The 18,812-nt window shown below is 40.8% G+C and overlaps 2 protein-coding genes across 29 annotated transcripts in view; one reads left to right on the top strand and one right to left on the bottom strand.

Moving 5' to 3' along the window:
* GANC (glucosidase alpha, neutral C) overlaps window positions 1–17,957 on the bottom strand; it is a 138,259-nt gene extending 120,302 nt beyond the window's left edge. For 14 of the 23 annotated variants that reach the window (XR_013520891.1, XM_054240545.2, XM_078334053.1 and 11 more), the window contains exons 1-3: window positions 16,573–17,565; window positions 14,589–14,651; window positions 12,468–12,576 (exon numbers count right to left, since the gene is read on the bottom strand). Coding sequence is in view for 13 of the 23 variants with exons in the window: in XM_054240545.2 (XP_054096520.1) it covers window positions 12,468–12,576; window positions 14,589–14,651; window positions 16,573–16,601 (201 nt within the window). In the remaining 10 variants the exon portion in view is untranslated. Of the gene's footprint in view, window positions 1–12,467; window positions 12,577–14,588; window positions 14,652–16,572; window positions 17,566–17,721 lie in introns of those variants that run through there. The other 9 variants (XM_054240552.2, XM_078334056.1, XM_078334058.1 and 6 more) reach the window with 4 other exon arrangements.
* TMEM87A (transmembrane protein 87A) overlaps window positions 17,733–18,812 on the top strand; it is a 56,658-nt gene continuing 55,578 nt past the window's right edge. For 5 of the 6 annotated variants that reach the window (XR_013520893.1, XR_013520892.1, XM_054240567.2 and 2 more), the window contains exon 1: window positions 17,733–17,911. Coding sequence is in view for 4 of the 6 variants with exons in the window: in XM_054240567.2 (XP_054096542.1) it covers window positions 17,768–17,911 (144 nt within the window). In the remaining 2 variants the exon portion in view is untranslated. The remainder of the gene's footprint in view (window positions 17,912–18,812) is intronic. The other variant, XM_054240569.2, reaches the window with a different exon arrangement.

The raw sequence follows: 18,812 nt of genomic DNA, 5'->3' as shown, positions 1-18,812 counted from the left end.
GTGAAAACGCAAAGAACGAGAGGACGCCACACTTTCAGACAAATTTTTGTAGATCACGGACCAGGAGATTCCCAGCGGAGGAGCCCCGTGGGTCGCCAGTGTGACTCTTGTGGCCAGCGTGGCGGTTCTTGGTGCAGAGTAAACAGGACTGGGTTCCCTTTCGGTGGACGTTTGGAGCTCCGGGAAGGCAGAGTCGCCTATTCAGCTGATTGAATGAGGGACTCAAGAAGGAAGCCAGACCGGAGATTCCTGGGCAGAAAAGCACCACGAATCTTAACGCCGCTGTTTTAGCCGGCGCAGTGGGTTGCTCAGATTCCAGTGCTGAGAATCAACAAGTTGGACGTCTGCTCAGAGACCTAATTTGAAAGCTGGTAATTACAAAGATGACAGGTGGATAAATTTACAATGACAGGAAGAAACCAGCGTAAAAAGGCTGAGAATACCCAAAATCAGAATGCCTCTCCCTCTACAAGGGATCATAGTTCCTCATCAACAAGGGAACAAGGCCTGATGGAGAAGGAGTGCATTCCATTAACAGAATTAAGCTTCAGAAGGTGGATAATAAGAAACTTCTGTAAATTAAAAGAACATGTTCTAGCCCAATGTAAAGAAACTAAGAACCTTGAAAAAAGGTTTGATGAAATCCTAAGGAGACTAGATAATTTAGAGAGGAATATAAGTGAATTAATGGAACTGAAGAATACAATATGAGAACTCTGCGATGTATGCACAGGTTTTAATAGTTGAATTGATCAAGCAGAAGAAAGGATATCAGAGGTCGAAGACCAACTTAATGAAATGAAACAAGAAGACAAGATTAGAGAAGAAAGAGTAAAAAGGAATGAGCAAAGTCTCCAAGAAATATGGGACTATGTGAAAAGACCTAATTTAGGTTTGATAGGTGCACCTGAATGTCATGAAGAGAATGAATCCAAGCCAAAAATATTCTTCAGGATATTATTCAGGAAAACTTTCCTAACCTAGTAACGCAGGACAATACTCAACTCCAGGTAACACAGAGAACACCACAAAGATATTCCTCAAGTAGAGCAACCCCAAGACACGTAATCATTAGATTCACCAGGGTTGAAATAAAGGAGAAAATTCTAAGGGCAGCTAGAGAGAAAGGTTAGGTTACCCATTAAGGGAAGCCTATCAGACTCACAGCAGATCTCTCACAGCAGAAACCCTACAAACTAGAAGAGAGTGGGGCTCAGTATCCGAAATCCTCAAAGAAAAGAATTTTCAACCCAAAATCTCATATCCAGCCAAACGAAGCTTCATAAATGAAGGAAAAATAAAATTTTTTGCGAACAAGCAAGCACTCAGAGATTTCATCACCACCAGTCCTGCTTTACAAGAGTTTCTGGAAGAAGCACTATACACAGAAAGGAACAACCAGTATCAGTCATCTCAAAAACTTATCAAAAGGTAAAGAGTATCTCCATAATGAAGAATCTATATCAACTAATGGGCAAAATAGCCAGCTAGCATTAAACGGCAATATTAAACTCACAAATATCAATATTAATCCTAAATTTAAATGGATGAAATGCCCCAAAGACACAGACAGGCAAAATGAATAAAAAGTGAAAACCTATCGCTATGCTGTATCCAGATCCATCTTATAAGCAAGGACACACAAAGACTCAAAGAGTTGGTGGAAGACTTATCAATCAAATGGAGAGCAAAAAAAAACAAAAAGCAAAACAAAAAAAACAGGAGTTGTAACTTTCGTCTCTGACAAAACAGACTTTAATAGTAACAAAGATTAAAAGAAACAAAGGACATTACATGATGGTAAAAGGATCAATGTAACAACAGGAGTCAATGATCATAAATGTATATGTACCCAATATAGAAACACTCAGATACATAAGACAAGTTCTTAATGACTTATAAAGAGACTTGGACTCCTGCACAGTAACAGTGGGAGATTTTTGACACCACATTGTTAATATTCAATGGATCAACAAGATAGAAAATTAACAGGAACATCTATGATTTGAACTCAGACCTGGAACAAGTAAACTCTGCGAATATTTATAGAATTCTTCACCCCAGGTCTACAGAACATACATTTTTCTCAGTATCACATTACACCTATTTTGAAAGTGACCACATAATTGAAAGTAAATCACTCTTCAGCATTTGCATAGCATTTCACAGACTTAAATGAAATATTGGTTGACTGTTTGTTATTTTCTTCCCTTATTCCTTCCTGTCTCCACTGTTAAGCACAATTATTGGCATAAAAGAGGTTTTTAATACCTATTTATAGACTGCATTTCAGCCTGGGCAATAGAGCGAGACTTCCGTTCTCTCTCCCCCTTTCTCCTTTTCTTTCAAAAAAAAAAAAGAACAAAAGAACAAATTACAATACTTAGAAAAGTATTTGTTTAAATTATGATAGGCCAAGCAAATTGGAAAACACTGGCAATTTTTTTTTTTTTTAAAAAAAAGCTCCCCAGTCTATGTAGGTACTTGCTTGGCTATAGCTGTGGTAGCAACAAGAAATATATCTATATGTGTTCTGTGGCTAGGTGAACATATAATTGTCCAAACCAGGATCTTTAGAGTGAAAGGAGTCTCTATTAATAATTACAGTGAATGACTAAAATCAAACTGAAATTGATTCATTTACATCTGGTAATAGGCCTGGGGAACTTTTACAAGAGACTGGGGAATGTAGGTAAAATTCTGCCTATGATGGGACATGGAAACAATGTAAGAACCATGAAGATAATACAGAATTTGAAAAATGAGACACAGAACAAGTGCCAGGATAATAGAAATGACTGGATTCAGGCTACAAAATGAGGCATCTAGATCAGAAAAATATTTTAAGACCATGGTTTTCAACTGGTGGGCCATGCCACACTAGCCAATTGCAAATTCTTCATGAAGTATGATGCCAAGTTTTGGTTACTACTGGATGCCTGTGTTGTTACCATTATGTCTGATAAATGACAGCTAAGCTGGGTAAGTTGTGTGATATAGCATAGAATGGGTACAATGTGGTGCAAGTAAAAGATGAGAAGTATGGAGACTGTCAAGTCAGCACCAGAAAAGTGATATTAGTGGAACTTTGCCTCTTGTGAATACAGGGAAGCAATCAGGGCAGTTAAACTGCAATATGATACTGAACAGTGACCAAGTAAACAGTGCTATGGTTGTGGATCCTTTTCTAGATATTCTAAGACAGGGATATGATGCAATGTTATCATACTGTAATTACTGCTTACATGTTTAATGTTCTTTTACATATTTAAACTACTTTTAGTATACTATTAGAATTTTAACATTTGGAAATATGTTCAAGTCAAAATGAAGCTCAAATTCTGTTTATGTATTCTCTCACTAAACATATATTTCCATTGCTCTCTCAAATTCAATTCAATTAACATTTATTTGGCATCTATTATTGCAAAGACTAAACTTTTGGGGATGCTACAATTTAGAGATAAAAGAGATGCAAAGCTAACACAGAGCATTCTGTGATAAGTGCTAAAGTAGAAAGGCAAGAGATTAAGGAAGGGAGTTATTAATGATGACTGTAGGGTGAAGAGTTCTGGATGTTCCCTGTAGGAGTAAAGGGCCACAGGAATTAGTAGGACTTTGAGTAGGCAAAAATGGGCAAGAACGTTCTAAGCAGGGGGCACATAGGTTGTCTGCCTATATATGATTAACAAATTCCATCTAGTTATTCACTCAGATTGTTCCATTTTCAGTAAAATAGCTTTCTCTGGAAAAAAACAACAACCAATTTTTGTTTAAACCAAAGAGTGACCTGTATATTCTGTTCTCCAGGCTGCAGCCCAGGTGGAAAAAAGAGGGAGCAATAATGCTGCTTTCACCATAATGACTTCATGTATAGATCCGAGCTAAATCCCATTTCAATTTTAATTCAATTTAGCAAACTTATGTTAGCAAAAATTGCTCTGAAATTTAGCAATATTCAGAGTCATTCTTTCTTTAAATTTATCTATCTATTTATATATTTATTCTGAAATGGAGTCTTGCTCCGTCAAAAGGAGTCTTATTTTGAAATGGAGTCTTGCTCTGTAACCAGGCTGGAGTGCAAAGGCACAATCTCAATTCACTGTAACCTCTGACTCCTGGGTTCAAGTTATTCTTGTGCCTCAACCTCCTGAGTTGCTGGAATTACAGGTGTGCACCACCATGCCAAGCTAATTTTCACATTTTTAATAGAGGTGGGGTTTTACCATGTTAACCAGGCTGGTGTCAAACTCCTGACCTCAAGTGATCCTCCTGGTTCAGTCTCCCAAAGTGCTGGGATTAGAGGTGTGAGCCCATGCCAAGACTTCTTTTTTTTTTTTTAATCCTTTAATCAATGGACAGATTCATTCTTATCTCTTATTATTACCAACATAGCTTTCTTGGTCCAGGCACTACTTTCCTTAGACTTTACTGTGCATTTGCTCCTATGATCTGGGCTCACATATTTTTTTTTCTTATTGGCCTTTTTTTTTTTTAATATCAGCAGACTCCCAGAAATCTAGTAAGTAACTTGGGTTAAAGACAGTGGGGAATTGCTCAGTGTCCCACTTTAGAGTCCCCTGCCTTTCCTATATTGAGTCCTGAGGCACCTCTGTGGAAACCTCAGGGCTCAGTGATGACAGTTTAAAAGCCACCTCCCTGGGGCTTAACTGCCAGTTCTTTCCCAATCCTTCTACCACATCCTTGCTCTTTCAAAAAGTCTGGACATGACTGTTATATCCTTCTACCTAAAATAGTAAGAATTTATAGATATTCCTTTTTCATTTGCTGGGACCTGCTGATACTTATAAATAAAATAATATACAAATAAACTACCAAATCTCTTCCTCCTATTAGTGATGATTGGATATGACAATGAAAAAATACACTAAGAAGTTACAGATGTTGGACTCCTTAAATTTAATATTAATTCTTAGATAATATAAGTAGTCACACTCAAATTGCAGCCAGATCAATTTATGTAAAATAAATGAACATACATCTAATAACTTTAAATGGATAGGTCAAATGAGGTAAGAGAGCATGGCTTTTGCTCTTAGAAATATTTAAGATGTGCCAATGGGTGATGCATGCATAGAGCCCCAGCTACTCAGTGGGGCTGAGGCAAGAGAATTGCTTGAGCCTAGTAGTTTAAGGTTACAGAGTACCATGACTGCACCCATGAGTAACCACTGCCCTCCAGCCTGAGCAATAAAGTGAGACCCCATCTCTGAAAAATAAGGTTTGTTAATGTCCATTTACACGGAGAAGCTGACATAAATCCTCAAAGAAAATAATGCATTTTGGAGGTTCATTTTAGTACTACAAGCCTCTACTCAGTTTTTCACATACCTTTACTCAGAAGCCCACCTCTCACAGGCTGGGAAAAAGAGCATTAATTCTCTTTTCCTGTCTTATTTCTCCCCTGCTAAATAAAAGCAATTAAAACTTTGTGGTTTGTTATTCACAATCTAGTTTTTTTTATGGTCACATAGGCAAAAATATCAGATATTTTGTAAACATCAGGGTGTTACAAATAGCTTTGTCTATGTCTTCAAGCATAGGGCTGTTCATAAACACATTAAAACAAAAACTTTTTATTCATCAGAACTTGGAATCACTGCTCATAAAGACCATAACAGACTTAACAGAACAGCCCTAGAAGACATATTTAAATTTGCAGTGGGTGTTAAGTAGGAAAATTATGACTCTGTCAACACCTCCTTGATAGGTTGATCTTGCTTTTCCTGAAGCACGAGGACTTTTCACTATTACATAAAGAACTGTAACCTAAAGGGCCTAGAACATGAGTGACCACTTCTCAGCTGTGAGCAAGACCTCCCAGGATCCAGGGAATGAATAGTTCATTAAATTGCTGTAGGGTACTAATTATCCCTTCCACATTTGTAGCCAGTTGGTTTATTGCAAGCACTGATTTTCTACAACAAATACTGGCAACCTCGGGTGGGTGCAGTGGCTCCCACTTGTAATCCCAGCACTTTGGGAAGCTGAGGTGGGCAGATCATGAGGTCAGGAGTTTGTGATCAGCCTGGCCAACACAGTGAAACCCTGCCTCTACTAAAAATACAAAAATTAGCTGGGTGTGGTGGCAGGCACTCTGGAGGCTGAGGTGGGAGAACTGCTTGAACTCGGGAGGTGGAGATTGCAGTGAGCCAAGACCATGCCACTGCACTCCAGCCTGGTTGACAAAAAAAAAAAAAAAAAAAGAATATTAGCAACCTTTGGCTGGGCATTGGCCTGTTCCCCAAGGACAATTAGTCCTTCTGAATTTTTGGCCAATTCCCAAATTAGCTGCCTGTTTCTGGCCATTTCTGCAAACACAGTACTGGCTAACAAATGGTAGTTGTGCCTACTCTGCTGAGAAGGTGGCTGGTTGGGCAAAGCCACATTTTCATTAGGCTTAGATGAAGAAGCAAGAGGTAACTTCATAGAGGTGTACAGAGATATTCCTGCATCCTTGGAGATGCTGCTGGAAGTGTTGTCTCTGGTGAAACCTTACAAACAGGCTTCAAAAGAAAATAAGCATGTTGCCAAATGGTCACCTACATAATGAGAAAGCATCATAATTAGCAATATAAAGTAGATTGCTTCAGACATCTTCACTAGCAGGGCTATTTAAGCTAGACTCAGAAGACAGCATACGTTTTTCTTTGCCTAAATAACAAGACTAGATCTCTATTCCTCAATCCAGATCAAACTTTCACTGAAGATAAGAAACTGATAGTAGTAGGAAAAAAAACAGAACAACTACTGAGTTCTAAAAAAGCAGTCAACACTTTCCTGATCACTTTCTTTTTAGATTTCCTTCTGGAAGCCGCTTTACTAAATATCTACCTGATTATTCTGTCATCAAAACAAGCAGGACACTATATTAGGACTCTACATGAGAAAACTTAAGCATCTGAACCTGCAACTGGCTTTCCTCCAAAGCCTGGATGTTCTGACCTGGCAACAACACACAGGTCAACACACCAGCTTGTTTTGTAACAGATCTACGTCCTAGGAACATCATGTTTACTATGGACTGAATGGTGTCTTCCCAAAATTTGCTATGAAAGCTCTAACCCACTATATGATGGTATTCAGAGATGAAGCCCTTGGGAGGTAATTAGGTTTAGATGAGGTCACTAGGTTGAGCAAGTCCTCAGGAATGGATTAATGCCCTTATAAGAAAAGACCAGGCCAGTTGCAGTGGTTCACGCCTGCAATCCCAGCACTTTGGGAGGCCAAGGCAGGCAGATCACAAGGTCAGGAGTTCGATACCAGCCCAACCAATATGGTGAAACCCATGTCTCCACTAAAAATACAAAAAAATTAGCAGGGCATGGTGGCACATGCCTGTAAATCCAGCTACTCAGGAGGCTTAGAGAAGAGAATCACATGAGCCCAGGAGGCAGAGGTTGCAGTGAGCTGAGATCCCACCACTGTACTCCAACCTGGGTGACAGAGCAAGACTCAATCTCAAAAAAAAAGGACCAGAAGGAAGGCCAGGGTACAGTGGCTCACGCCTCTTATCCCAGCACTTTGGGAGGCCGAAGTGGGCAGATCACTTGAAGTCAGGAGTTCCAGTTCAGCCTGGCCAACATGGTGAAACTCCATCTCTACTAATAACACAAAAATTAGCTGGGTGTGGTGGTGCACGCCTGTAATCCCAGCTACTCAAGAGGATGAGTCAGGAGAACTGCTTGAACCTGGGAAGTGTAGGTTGCAAGTGAGACTAGTCTTGCCATTGCACTCCAGCCTGGGTGACAAGAGCGGAACTCCATCTCAAAAAAAAAAAAAAAAAAAAAAAACGATGAGAGAGCTTGCGCACACTCTCTACTACGTGAGGTCACAAGAAGGCAACCATCTATAAACCAGGAAGAGTGCCCTCATGAGTCAGTGAAGCTGCTGGTACCTTGATCTTGGAATCTGCAGCCTTTGGAACTGCAAGAAATAAATATCTGTTGTTTAAGCTTCCCAGCCAATGGTATTTGGTTATGGCAGCCTAACACAATGTAAAATGAAGCTTGGTTCTGCTTCCAGGTTGTTTATTAAGGAGCAGATTGGGGAAATAAATTGGGAGGAAGAAATTTAAAAATTAATAAATCTTGACAACTCTGAATTACTGATTTAAGGGCTGTAAAGATGTAGAGGCAGGCAGGCATCAAGAGCACTGGATTTGTCAGAATCTGCATGATCAGTGCAATTTGAGAACTGCAGCTGTGAGCTGAACATGATCCTCCTAGACTGTGGGCTGTCCTTCTCAACCTGAAATAAAAAGCTATCATTCTGAATAAGCATATGTATGCAGTTTATTTTAAAACTTCAGATCACACTCAAATCATATCTTAATGTGCAATCTCCTTGAAATACCCATCTCATCCCAGAAACCATTTTTAATAGAGGTTCTTTGTTATTTAAAAAAAAAAGAATTTTGAGACAGAGTCTCACTGAGTTGCCCAGGCTTCAGTTCAGTGGCACAATCTTGGCTCACTGCAACCTCTGATTTCCAAGTTCAAGCAATTCTCTTGCCTCAGCCTCCTGAGTAGCTGGGACTACAGGCATGTACCACCACGCCCAGCTAATTTTTTTTTTTTTTTGAGATGGAGTCTGGCTCTGTCACCCAGGCTGGAATGCAGTGGCACAATCTCAGCTCACTGCAACCTCTGCCTCTTGGGTTCAAGAGATTCTCCTGCCTTAGCCTCCACAGTAGTTGGGACTACAGGTACACGCTACCATGCGTGGCTAATTTTATTTTTAGTAGAGATGGGGTTATACTATGTTGGTCAGGCTGGTCTTGAACTCCTGAGCTTGTGATCCGCCCACCTCAGCCTCCCAAAGTGCTGGAATTACAGGTGTGAGCCACTGCAATTGGCCTAATTTTTGTATTTTAGTAGAGACGGGGTTTCGCCATGTTGACCAAGCTGGTCTCAAGCCCCTGACCTCAGGTGATCCATCTGCCTTGGCCTCCCAAAATGCTGGGACTGCAGGCATGAGCCACTGTACCTGCCTAAACAGGAATTTAAAAGAAACTGTTTCTCAAGACTTTTGCAGTCTGGCAATTAAATCAATGCATATGTATAACCTCTTGGCTACAATAGCCTACTACCCTGAAGGATTCACTTTATTTTATTAGTACAGCCTTCATGATTTTTACATTTATGTTCATAAGTTATTCTGTAATTTTCTTTTTCCATGCTGTCTTTGCCATATTTTAAGTCAAATTTTTTTTGGACAATGTCTTACTGTGTTGCCCAGGCTGCAGTTCAGTGGCACAATCTCGGCTCATTGCAACCTCTGCCTCCCAGGGTCAAGCGATTCTCATATCTCAGCCTTTGGAGCAGCTGGGATTACAGGCATGCCCAGGTAATTTTTAGATTTTTTAGTAGAGACAGGGTTTTGCCATGTTGGCCATGGTTGGTCTCGAACTCCTGGCTTCAAGTGATCTGCCTTCTTTGGCCTCCTAAAGTGCTGGAATTATAGGTGTGAGCCACCACGGCCAGCCTAATAGAGGCTCTTTCACTATGCAATGAGCTGCATACAAAAACACAGGCAAAGTTAGCAATCACCATCATCTCTGTTGTCCCTATCAGACTGACAGAGGGTATGAAACCTTATGTACCTACTAGTCATCTCAACACCACATGACAAGGAGGACATTAAAATGGAGTTCAGTCCAGAATTTCAGAATGATCTCCCGAAATATATATTTGCATACATTTGCCTGAGATGCATGCAGATACCCTATGCGGTTCCAATACTTCTAATACCTGAGCATGAAGTCTTTTCCAAGAGGTCCTGAAAGTTCTCACTCTTGGGAGCTATGTTGCTGACATTCCAGATAATTTGTCCTTGTTTATCAGGTTCCTCAGCTTCCCTCTGAGTCAGGGGCTGTCTTGTGCTAAGATCCTGTGACTCCTCCTAGACTGTGGCTTCTTTGCCTTTGAAGGCATCCAGTTTCTGGGCTCTGGTCCTGGCACCTGACCTGAACAGTACTGTCTCTTTCATTTTCATGATCCAAAAAGAGAAACTGATCTACAGTAATGTAAAATGGCATATGTGGGTGTCCACCACAATCTGGTATCACACTGTGTTGAGAATTTTCATTTTCACTCACCACTGATATTCAGGGTGATTCTGCCTCATTTACTTTGCCTCAGCACATGTCTTCATGACGAGGTGCTCAACCTACTAGGCATACTCAAGGATGGGTAGGGATTCTTGCCCTCACCATGGACAACTACAAGTCTCTCAGGCTAGACACCATGGAAACAAGAAGGAAAATGAGAGAATGACAAGAAAAATGAGACAGGAAGATTCTTGACATCTGGTCAAGGCCTAAAGACTTCTAGAAGGCCTCTGGTGGACTTAATGCATTTCCTGGAGCCAGCTGTTTCTGATGACTCTGAAAACAGGGGTTTGACTGGATGTCAGGCTATGAGACCACATGCAAACAGTGGTTGGCTCTCCAGAAGGAAATTAGTGCTACCCCGTTTTTTCCATGAACAGCTATAAAACTAGGCTACAAAAGGGTATATTAAAAACATTATAAACTTGGAACCAACCCAAATGACCATCAGTGATAGACTGGATAAAGACAATGTGGCACATACATACCATGGAATACTATGCAGACATAAAAAAGCATGAATTCATATCCTTTGCAGGGACATGGATGAAGCTAGAAACCATCATTCTCAGCAAACCAACCCAAGAACAGAAAATCAAATGCCACATGTTCTCACTCTTAAGTGGGAGATGAACAATAAGAATACATGGACACAGGGAGGGGAATATCACACACAGGGCCTGTCAGGGGGTGCAAGGCTAGGGGAGGGAAAGCATTAGGAGAAATACCTAATGTAGACGATGGGGTGATGGATGCAGCAGACCACCATGGCATGTGTATAACTATGTAACAAATATATATATATATATAATAATTTGGATATAAAGTGAGATATCCATATATATATATATATGGATATAAAGGGAGACCCGAATCAGCATTAGAGATTAGAGAACCTATGGCTTTGTGGGTACCATGAGCTGAGAACTCAAATGTAACAAAGATATTAGGCAAGGGGGCAAATACCTCCAGAAAAATGGGTGGTGTAAGAATCAGCACTAGGTTTTGGAGAAAGGCTAACTGCCTCACCTGTGCAGCTAAGAGAGCTGAACTAAGTGCACTGTCACAATAGCTATGTTGCAGAAGTTGAGGACAGAGGATGGGGATAGAGAACACAGAACTGTTGATATGATTCTAGCTCATATTTTAAATTTGGGCAAGAAAGTTATGGAAGAGGACTCCATATGACTAAAATCTCTATAACTCCATAATGAAGGTAGTTTTCTTCACTGCACAGTTGCTTTTTCTGTCTGGGAATAAAGTTGAGACCCATTTCTACATTAAAGGGCTTACAAATATTATGGAGAACCCACTAATGTAGGGCAGTTCTTGTTCTGTATTCTTTGATGTGTTTCCTCAGTACAGAGCTGCAGGGCAGAAACTACGGTAGTCACACAGCTTTGCCATAAATGTCAGCTTCCCAGACCCAGGACTTGTTAGTGAGTTGGTGCAGTTATTATCCAAGCAGCTAAGCAGCTCAGGTGATGGAACACTTCTTACTTAGGCTTTCAATTGCATAGTACCTTTGCCTGTCCTATTCCCCCAGCTCACCTGCGTTTTGAGATTTGGACATACCCCGAATTTGTACCTTGCTCAGGCTGCACACACATTGTGTAATAGTGTTAGAAAGCATGTGGGTGGTAAGTGTCTGACAGATGCAGGAGAAAATTTTGGTTACTAAATATGAGATTTTGGGCAAGTGGCTTTCTAAACTTCATTTTCCTTATCTGAAAATTGGAGATAACATAATATACATCTTAGATGTGTTATGAAGACTAATTTAAAGGAAATAACATTTGTAAAACGTTTAGGAAAACATGTGATACACAGGCAATCTAAACTGATACTCATATATCTATTATAGTATTATTAGTGTAGATGTAAAAAGATGACATTTATTTTCTTTTTCCTTTTTCGAGAGAGGGTCTCACAGTGTTACCCAGGCTGAAATGCAGTGGCACTATCACGGTTCACTGCAGGCTTGACTTCCTGGGCTCAAGAGATTCACCCACCTCAGCCTCCCGAGTAGCTGGGATTACAGGCATGCACCACTGTGCCTGGCTAATTTTTTGTACTTTTTGTAGAGATGGGTTTTGCCATGTTGCCCAGGCTGTTCTCAAACTCCTGGGCTCAAGCAATCTGCTCAACACTGCCTCCCAGAGTGTTGGGACTACAGGTGTGAGCCACTAATCACTAAAAGGCCAAAATTCCTTTTCTAATGAGGTTTATTTTTCAAGCACACATAGCTTTAATTGGCTTTTGTGGAAATTTACTTCAGTCAGCCCCAATAAATACTGACACAAATTATTCTCTGTAGAAAATACTTCCATCTCACCTTACTTGCTTCATTGATGATTTGGAACCTGGTGCTGTCTTCAACTGTTGTGACTGAGTCTAGTAATACCTGATAGGTGGACTTCTTGGAAAGCCACTGTTTCTGACGCCTATAGATACAAAGTATACAGATGTTTGATAATTATTTGTGATTGTCAATATCTAACAGACTGTATTATGTGCAAGTCATTAAAATTCACTATGATATTCAGTGAATTTCAGGGCACAAACAGTACTAGTACTATAATAAAGTACTAATCAGAAACTTTATTATTAGAGTGTTAATGAGTATTAGTAAGAAAACTAATAAAAGTGATTAATATAACATTGCTCAAAGGATGACATCTTGTCTCCTTTATTGAGATGGTGGGGCAATTTTCATAGATGACATTTGTGAGCTTATTAATTTCCTTCCCTCTTTCCATAAAATGGACTTTAATAGTAACTCAACAATTTGTAGTGGGAATTCAATATAATCTAGTGGTTTAACAAGGTTACCAGGCATTCACTACAGACTTCTCTTTAGATATCTGTTCAGAATTAAAATAATATGCTTTTCTTCCTATAGAACAGACAGTGAATACATCAGAAAGCTATACTAGCTGGGTGCAGTGGCTCACTCCTATAAGACCAGCACTTTGGGAGGCTGAGGTGGGCAGATCACCTGAGGTCTGGAGTTTGAAACTATCTGGACCAACATGAAGAAACTCTACTAAAAATACAAAATTAGCCAGGTGTGGTGGTGCATGCCTGTAATACCAGCTACTTGGGAGCCTGAGGCAGGAGAATCACTTGGACCCGGGAGGTGGAGGTTGCAGTGAGTTAAGATTGTGCCATTGCACTCCAGCCTGGGCAACAAGAGTGAAACTCCATCTCAAAAAAGAAAAAAAGAAAAAAAGAAAGCTACACTAGATAATTTTTGATGATTTCAGTTTCAAGATCACATAAAGGAAGACTTTTTTTTAAAATGAAGATTTAAAAGATGTATTTTTTGCAGCCCTGGAGAAACAAGCAATTTTTTCTTTTTTTGAGATGGAGTTTCACTCTTGCCACCCAGGCTGGAGTGAAATGGTGTGATCTCAGCTCACCGCAACCTCCACCTCCCGGGTTCAAGCAATTCTCCTGCCTCAGTGTCCTGAGTAGCTGGGATTATAGGCATGGGCCACCAGACCTGGTTAATTTTGTATTTTTAGTAGAGACGCAATTTCTCCATGTCGGTGGGGCTGCTCTCAAACTTCCGACCTCAGATGATCCGCCTGTCTCAGCCTCCCAAAGTGCTGGGATTACAGGCTGAGCCACTGTACCTGGCCAGGCAATCTTATATAATGGTGATAGGAGTACAAATGGTATAATTCCTATGGAGGGAAATCTGGTAATAGTTAACACATTTCAAATGCATTTACTCTTTGACCCAGTAATCCCACTTCTAGAAATGCATCCTATAAATACACCTCCATGTGTAGAAAATGACCTATGTATAGCTCTTCATTGCAGTAGTGTTATTTTAACAATAGATTAAAACAACCCAAGCGCCTAGCAATAAGAGACAGACTGAATAAATTATATTAATAGTAGATCTACCCAATGGAATATTATGCAGCTGTAAAAAGAGGAAACAATCTCCATGTACTCATATGAATTGCTCCTCAGAACAAACTATACAGCAGGAAAAAAAAAACCTATTTGGTATAAGAAAGGGTGATTAAAAAAAGAGGGAATAATATAAAAATACATGTATTCACAAAAAGAAATACTAGAAGCATAAATAAAAAATGAAGAAATTTGGTTACTTGGCACAAGATGAGGACTGAGTGGAAGTAACATTTTTCAATGTATACATCTTTATATTATTTTTGAACCATGTAAAAGTGTTATCTATTCAAAGTGTCAACATTTAAAAACTAATTTAAAACTATTTTGGCTTTTAAAATAAAATAGCTGTTTACTGAAAAATTTAAATACTTCAGGAGTAAATTTATAAGGTTAAAAGTGAGTCTCCTGATGATTTCCTTATTTAATTATCCTTTCTTTGGAAAGTCTATCAGTTCTCAAAAATTTACTAAGCATCAATTTTGAAATATTGTCAGTAATATTTTCATGTAGGTACATTTGTTTTCCTTACCTGTAAAATGCGATCCTGTTGCAGTCTCTGAAAATGTTTTTATCCACAGCTTCATCTTTGACACTAAATAAAATGACATTTTGAGAAATTTATTTTACACAGGGTTTGTGAGTCCAATTTTTGTACCTTCTCTAACTACGGTATGAACATGCGAAATAAACCTTTGGAGTCTATTCTGCAAAGCAAAACTGTGTCATGGCCATAGTATAACATAAAGCACATTATGCTTTAGAATAATAACCTTTTGTAAATCCTCTGAGGTAAACAACAAAACATCAAGTTCTGGGATTACTGTGAAAGTAATGGGAAACGAGCACTGTCACTTATGAGGACATATTTTTTGGAAATAGTACTGAAGACTATGACTGCAAAAGTAAAACCTGAAGGAGCAAAACCAAACCAAACAAACCAAAAACAACCAACAAGACAAACTAATAACCACAACCCACGGACTGATTTATTTAAAAAATTTTTTTCAGACTATTCTTCCTGGGTTGCAGGCTCTGGGGAAGATACGGACAGTGTTCAAGCTGTCTGTAAGAGTTTTACCAGCAATAACAATACAAGCTGACAAATGCTTTAATAGAGGTGCAAGGTTCTAGAATAAGAACAGAACAGATGCAGAGGGGAAATCTCTTGCTTTTTAGGATAAGGTGACAATCCAGGGTCCAAAGGTTTTTAAAATCAAGTTTCCAGAAGAGCTGTTTCTGGAATAAAACATGAACAAGATGTATGTATATTATAGTTTGAGTACACGTATTTAAACTACCTTCCAACTGATTAAAACAACTACAGATTATAAGCAGAAAAAAATAACACTGGTTTTCAGGCACTGCTGTGACCGTATCCGTAGTCAGCATGTTCATGAATATGTAGAAAGCTATGACTGAACACAACAGACGAAAAAAACAAGCCTAGGTAGATACACTTGGCGATACTAAAAAACTGTTTATCTTTCATTGAACTCAGTCTTTGTCAGTTTATTTTAAAAGTATTTTTGAGACAGGATCTTGCTTTGCCGCCTAGGTTGAAGTAAAGTGGTATCATCTCAGCTCACTGCAACTTCCACCACTTGGGCTCAAGCTATCCTACCCCCTTAGCCTCCTAAGTAGCTGGGACTACAGGGCCACATCACCACATCTGGCTAATTAAAAACCTTTTTTTTTTTTTTTTGTAGAGACAGGGATTCACCATGTTGCCCAGGCTGGTCTTGAACTCCCGGGCTCAAGCAATCTGCCAACCTAGGTCTCCCAAAGTGCTGGGATTACAGGTATAAGCAACTCGGCCCAGTTTATTTTAATCAAGTGCACAAAGACTGGAGAATCTTGTGTTTCCTCTTTCCAGCTTTGAAGAGTTAACTCTGGGATGATATAGAAAGAGGTGGTTATAGTTGAACTTGGAAAGCAACATGCCAGAAATTCAGGTAGAGTTCACACTGCAACTTTTCCATTGTTAATGTTATTTAACCATCCTTTTTTTTGGAGACAGGGTCTCACTTTATTGCCCAAGCTGGAGTGCAGTGGCAAGATCACAGCTCACTCCTGGTCTCAAGGGATCCTCCACTGGTCTCCTAAGTAGCCGGGACTACAGGTGTGTGCCACCAGTCCCAGCATTTTTTTTTTTTTTTGTAGAGACAGGGGTTGGAGGGGAGGGCCGGCGGCGGGGGGGGGGGGGTCTCCCTAGATTGCCCAGGTTGGTCTCGAACTCCGGGACTCAAGTGATTCTCCTGGCCTGTGGGATTACCAGCGTAAGCCACTGCACCTGGCCTTTTAACCATCCTGAAAGTATTTTACGAGAGGCTATTAATATCAACTAACTCCCTGCAAATTGAGAGAAAAGATAAAGGTGAGCAAATACCAAACATGCAAATAAGAAGTGCAATAAAAAAAAAAACAATGAAATCTTCAAAGCCAAAATGTTTTCAGGTACTACCCCGTTTCTTGGGACCCTGGGGTCAGTCACTGCAGGAGCACTTAGCCTTTACCTGATTTCCTCCTTCTCAGCTGCTTCCATGACTTCTCTATCACTCCGAACAGCTCCCAGCTCTTAGGCCAAGGCCCTGGGCGATCTTTTAAAAAAGCCAATTAGCTGTCTTTCTAAAATTACAACCAGCACTTCGGCGTCAAGTTTCTGGGAAGGGAGTCCCCCTCCAGATCCTCATGGAGTGACAGATCTTAAGTCTTGCTCCTGGAATTTTTCAGTCCCAAACTAGCGTTTCTACAATGATTTATTTGGCAAATCTGTCTTGATTATGGGTGGCTGAGGAGGAAAGTGCTTTTGTTAGGAACCGAAACTGTCAGTGCGGTGGTGAGAGCGGGTACGCAATAAACTGCAGAGGGTAAAAATCAAGAGGGTGAGAACCGGGTTTGTTTACACAGGGTTTGTGAGTCCAATTTTTGTACCTTCTTTTTAGGCTAGAGGGAATATCAGGGCCACTTCAGTAACAGAAATGCCGAGACGGCCTCCCTAACTGGGACGAAGCATCTGCAGGTCTATCTCAGTAGCGGGGTCACGCCACGGATTTTGAAAACTGACCCTCCGTCTCCCAGTTTTCGGTGAAGAGTGGGAAGTGTCGGCCCAGTCTTTGGTGGAGTTTAGGTCACCAGCCAGATTCTACTGCAGCATCGTACTCCTCCGGACTAGAAGGTGTCTTCGAAGGTACACTACCCACTCTAGGAATCGCGTGTCCTCCACCACTGCCGAATTCCAGCCTTTGCTCAAATACCGCCCAAACCGGAGAACTCACTACTGGATGCCAATTGGGTAGCCAGGCATAGGGCTTTTCTAGACTTTCTGGCCCCAAAGTCTGACAGACTTAGAAGGGATGAGGGGCTGGGGCGAGCGGGAGAAGTAGAGCGACAACTCCCACACGGGGTGCCTGCCTGGTCCCCCAACCCTTTAAGGGTCGGCAGAGAGAAAAGACCCAGGACAGGATGGCATCTGGTGATCTCCTTAACCCAGCTGACCAGGTTTCAACGGGACGACGCCTGCGCTGTAGGTCCAAAGTCTCACGGCGCAGAGACGACTGTGTGACGGAGAGGTCGCTAGTTCACACAGCAAACAAAAACCGCGAGGTTTCCAGGACCCGGATAATCCCGCCCTGAGAACAGAGCCGGAAGAAGGCGGGACGAACCGGAAGAAGGTGAAATGCTTTCGGTAGGCACTCAACGGCTGTGAAGATGGCGGCGGCTGCGTGGCTTCAGGTGTTGCCTGTCATTCTTCTGCTTCTGGGAGCTCAGCCGTCCCCACTGTCGCTTTTCAGTGCGGGACCGGCACCGGTGGCTGCTGCCGACCGGTCCAAATGGCACATTCCGTTACCGTCGGTGAGTATTCACTTCTCTAGCGTCTGAACCTAGAGGAGCAAGGGGTGGGGCTACGGCGGCCCAAGGGGTCCATGAAGGTTCCGCAAAAGTCTTTTCAAAAGGGGTGGGCTGGCTGGGAAGGTCTGTGTCGTTGTCCCACTGGGACCCACCTACCTGGAGCGGAAAGCCGCGCACTTCTGTGGTTAGGCTTGAGGGAATATCAGGGCCACTTCAGTAACGGAAAGGAGTGGTGGAGTGGCTTCTTCTCATGAAAGCAGAACTTTGAGTGCCTGCCTTGACATGTAAACTCGATGTACAGACGGAGACTGGTTTATCTTTCGGATTATGTTTCACTGAATCCTGTAATCCCGGGTTGGATAAGAGAGATATGTAAATAGGAATATTCATTTCTTTTTTTTTTTTTTTTTCTCTCTGCACTTCTTTTGTCCCTGAGTAATTCTACTTATGAGATGGTTCGACTTCGCTTCAACTTTGAAATGGCTATTCTAAGCTTTACTGTGTGACTAGAAACCGTAGAGATTTAAAAAATGTGTTTTAACATGGGAATAGTTAAAACGCGAGAAATGGCACTTAAAATTTAATGTGGTAAGGCTACTCTTTTATTCGGACAATTAGCTATATGGGTTGAACCTTTCTGCTCCGTACCCATTTTAAATCTTATTTCAGTAACAGGTATAGTCCTGTGAGCAGGCAAAAACCAAATGCAGGGAGGAAATGCTGAAAAGCGTTACTCCCATTAAACCTACATTGGCCTTGTTGTTTCATTCTGCTGTGCTCAGTGATTGTAATGTCCAAATCTTATTTGGGCTTTTATATATGGCAAACATACCTTTTGTTCATTGGTGAAGATTTTTCAGATTTTCTATTAGGTTTTTACTTGTCACTAAAATGGTTAATAAGT

The sequence above is a fragment of the Callithrix jacchus genome, chromosome 8 (assembly GCF_049354715.1).
Source record: "Callithrix jacchus isolate 240 chromosome 8, calJac240_pri, whole genome shotgun sequence".
Taxonomy (NCBI): domain Eukaryota; kingdom Metazoa; phylum Chordata; class Mammalia; order Primates; family Cebidae; genus Callithrix; species Callithrix jacchus.
This window is presented reverse-complemented; position numbering and strand designations above follow the sequence as displayed.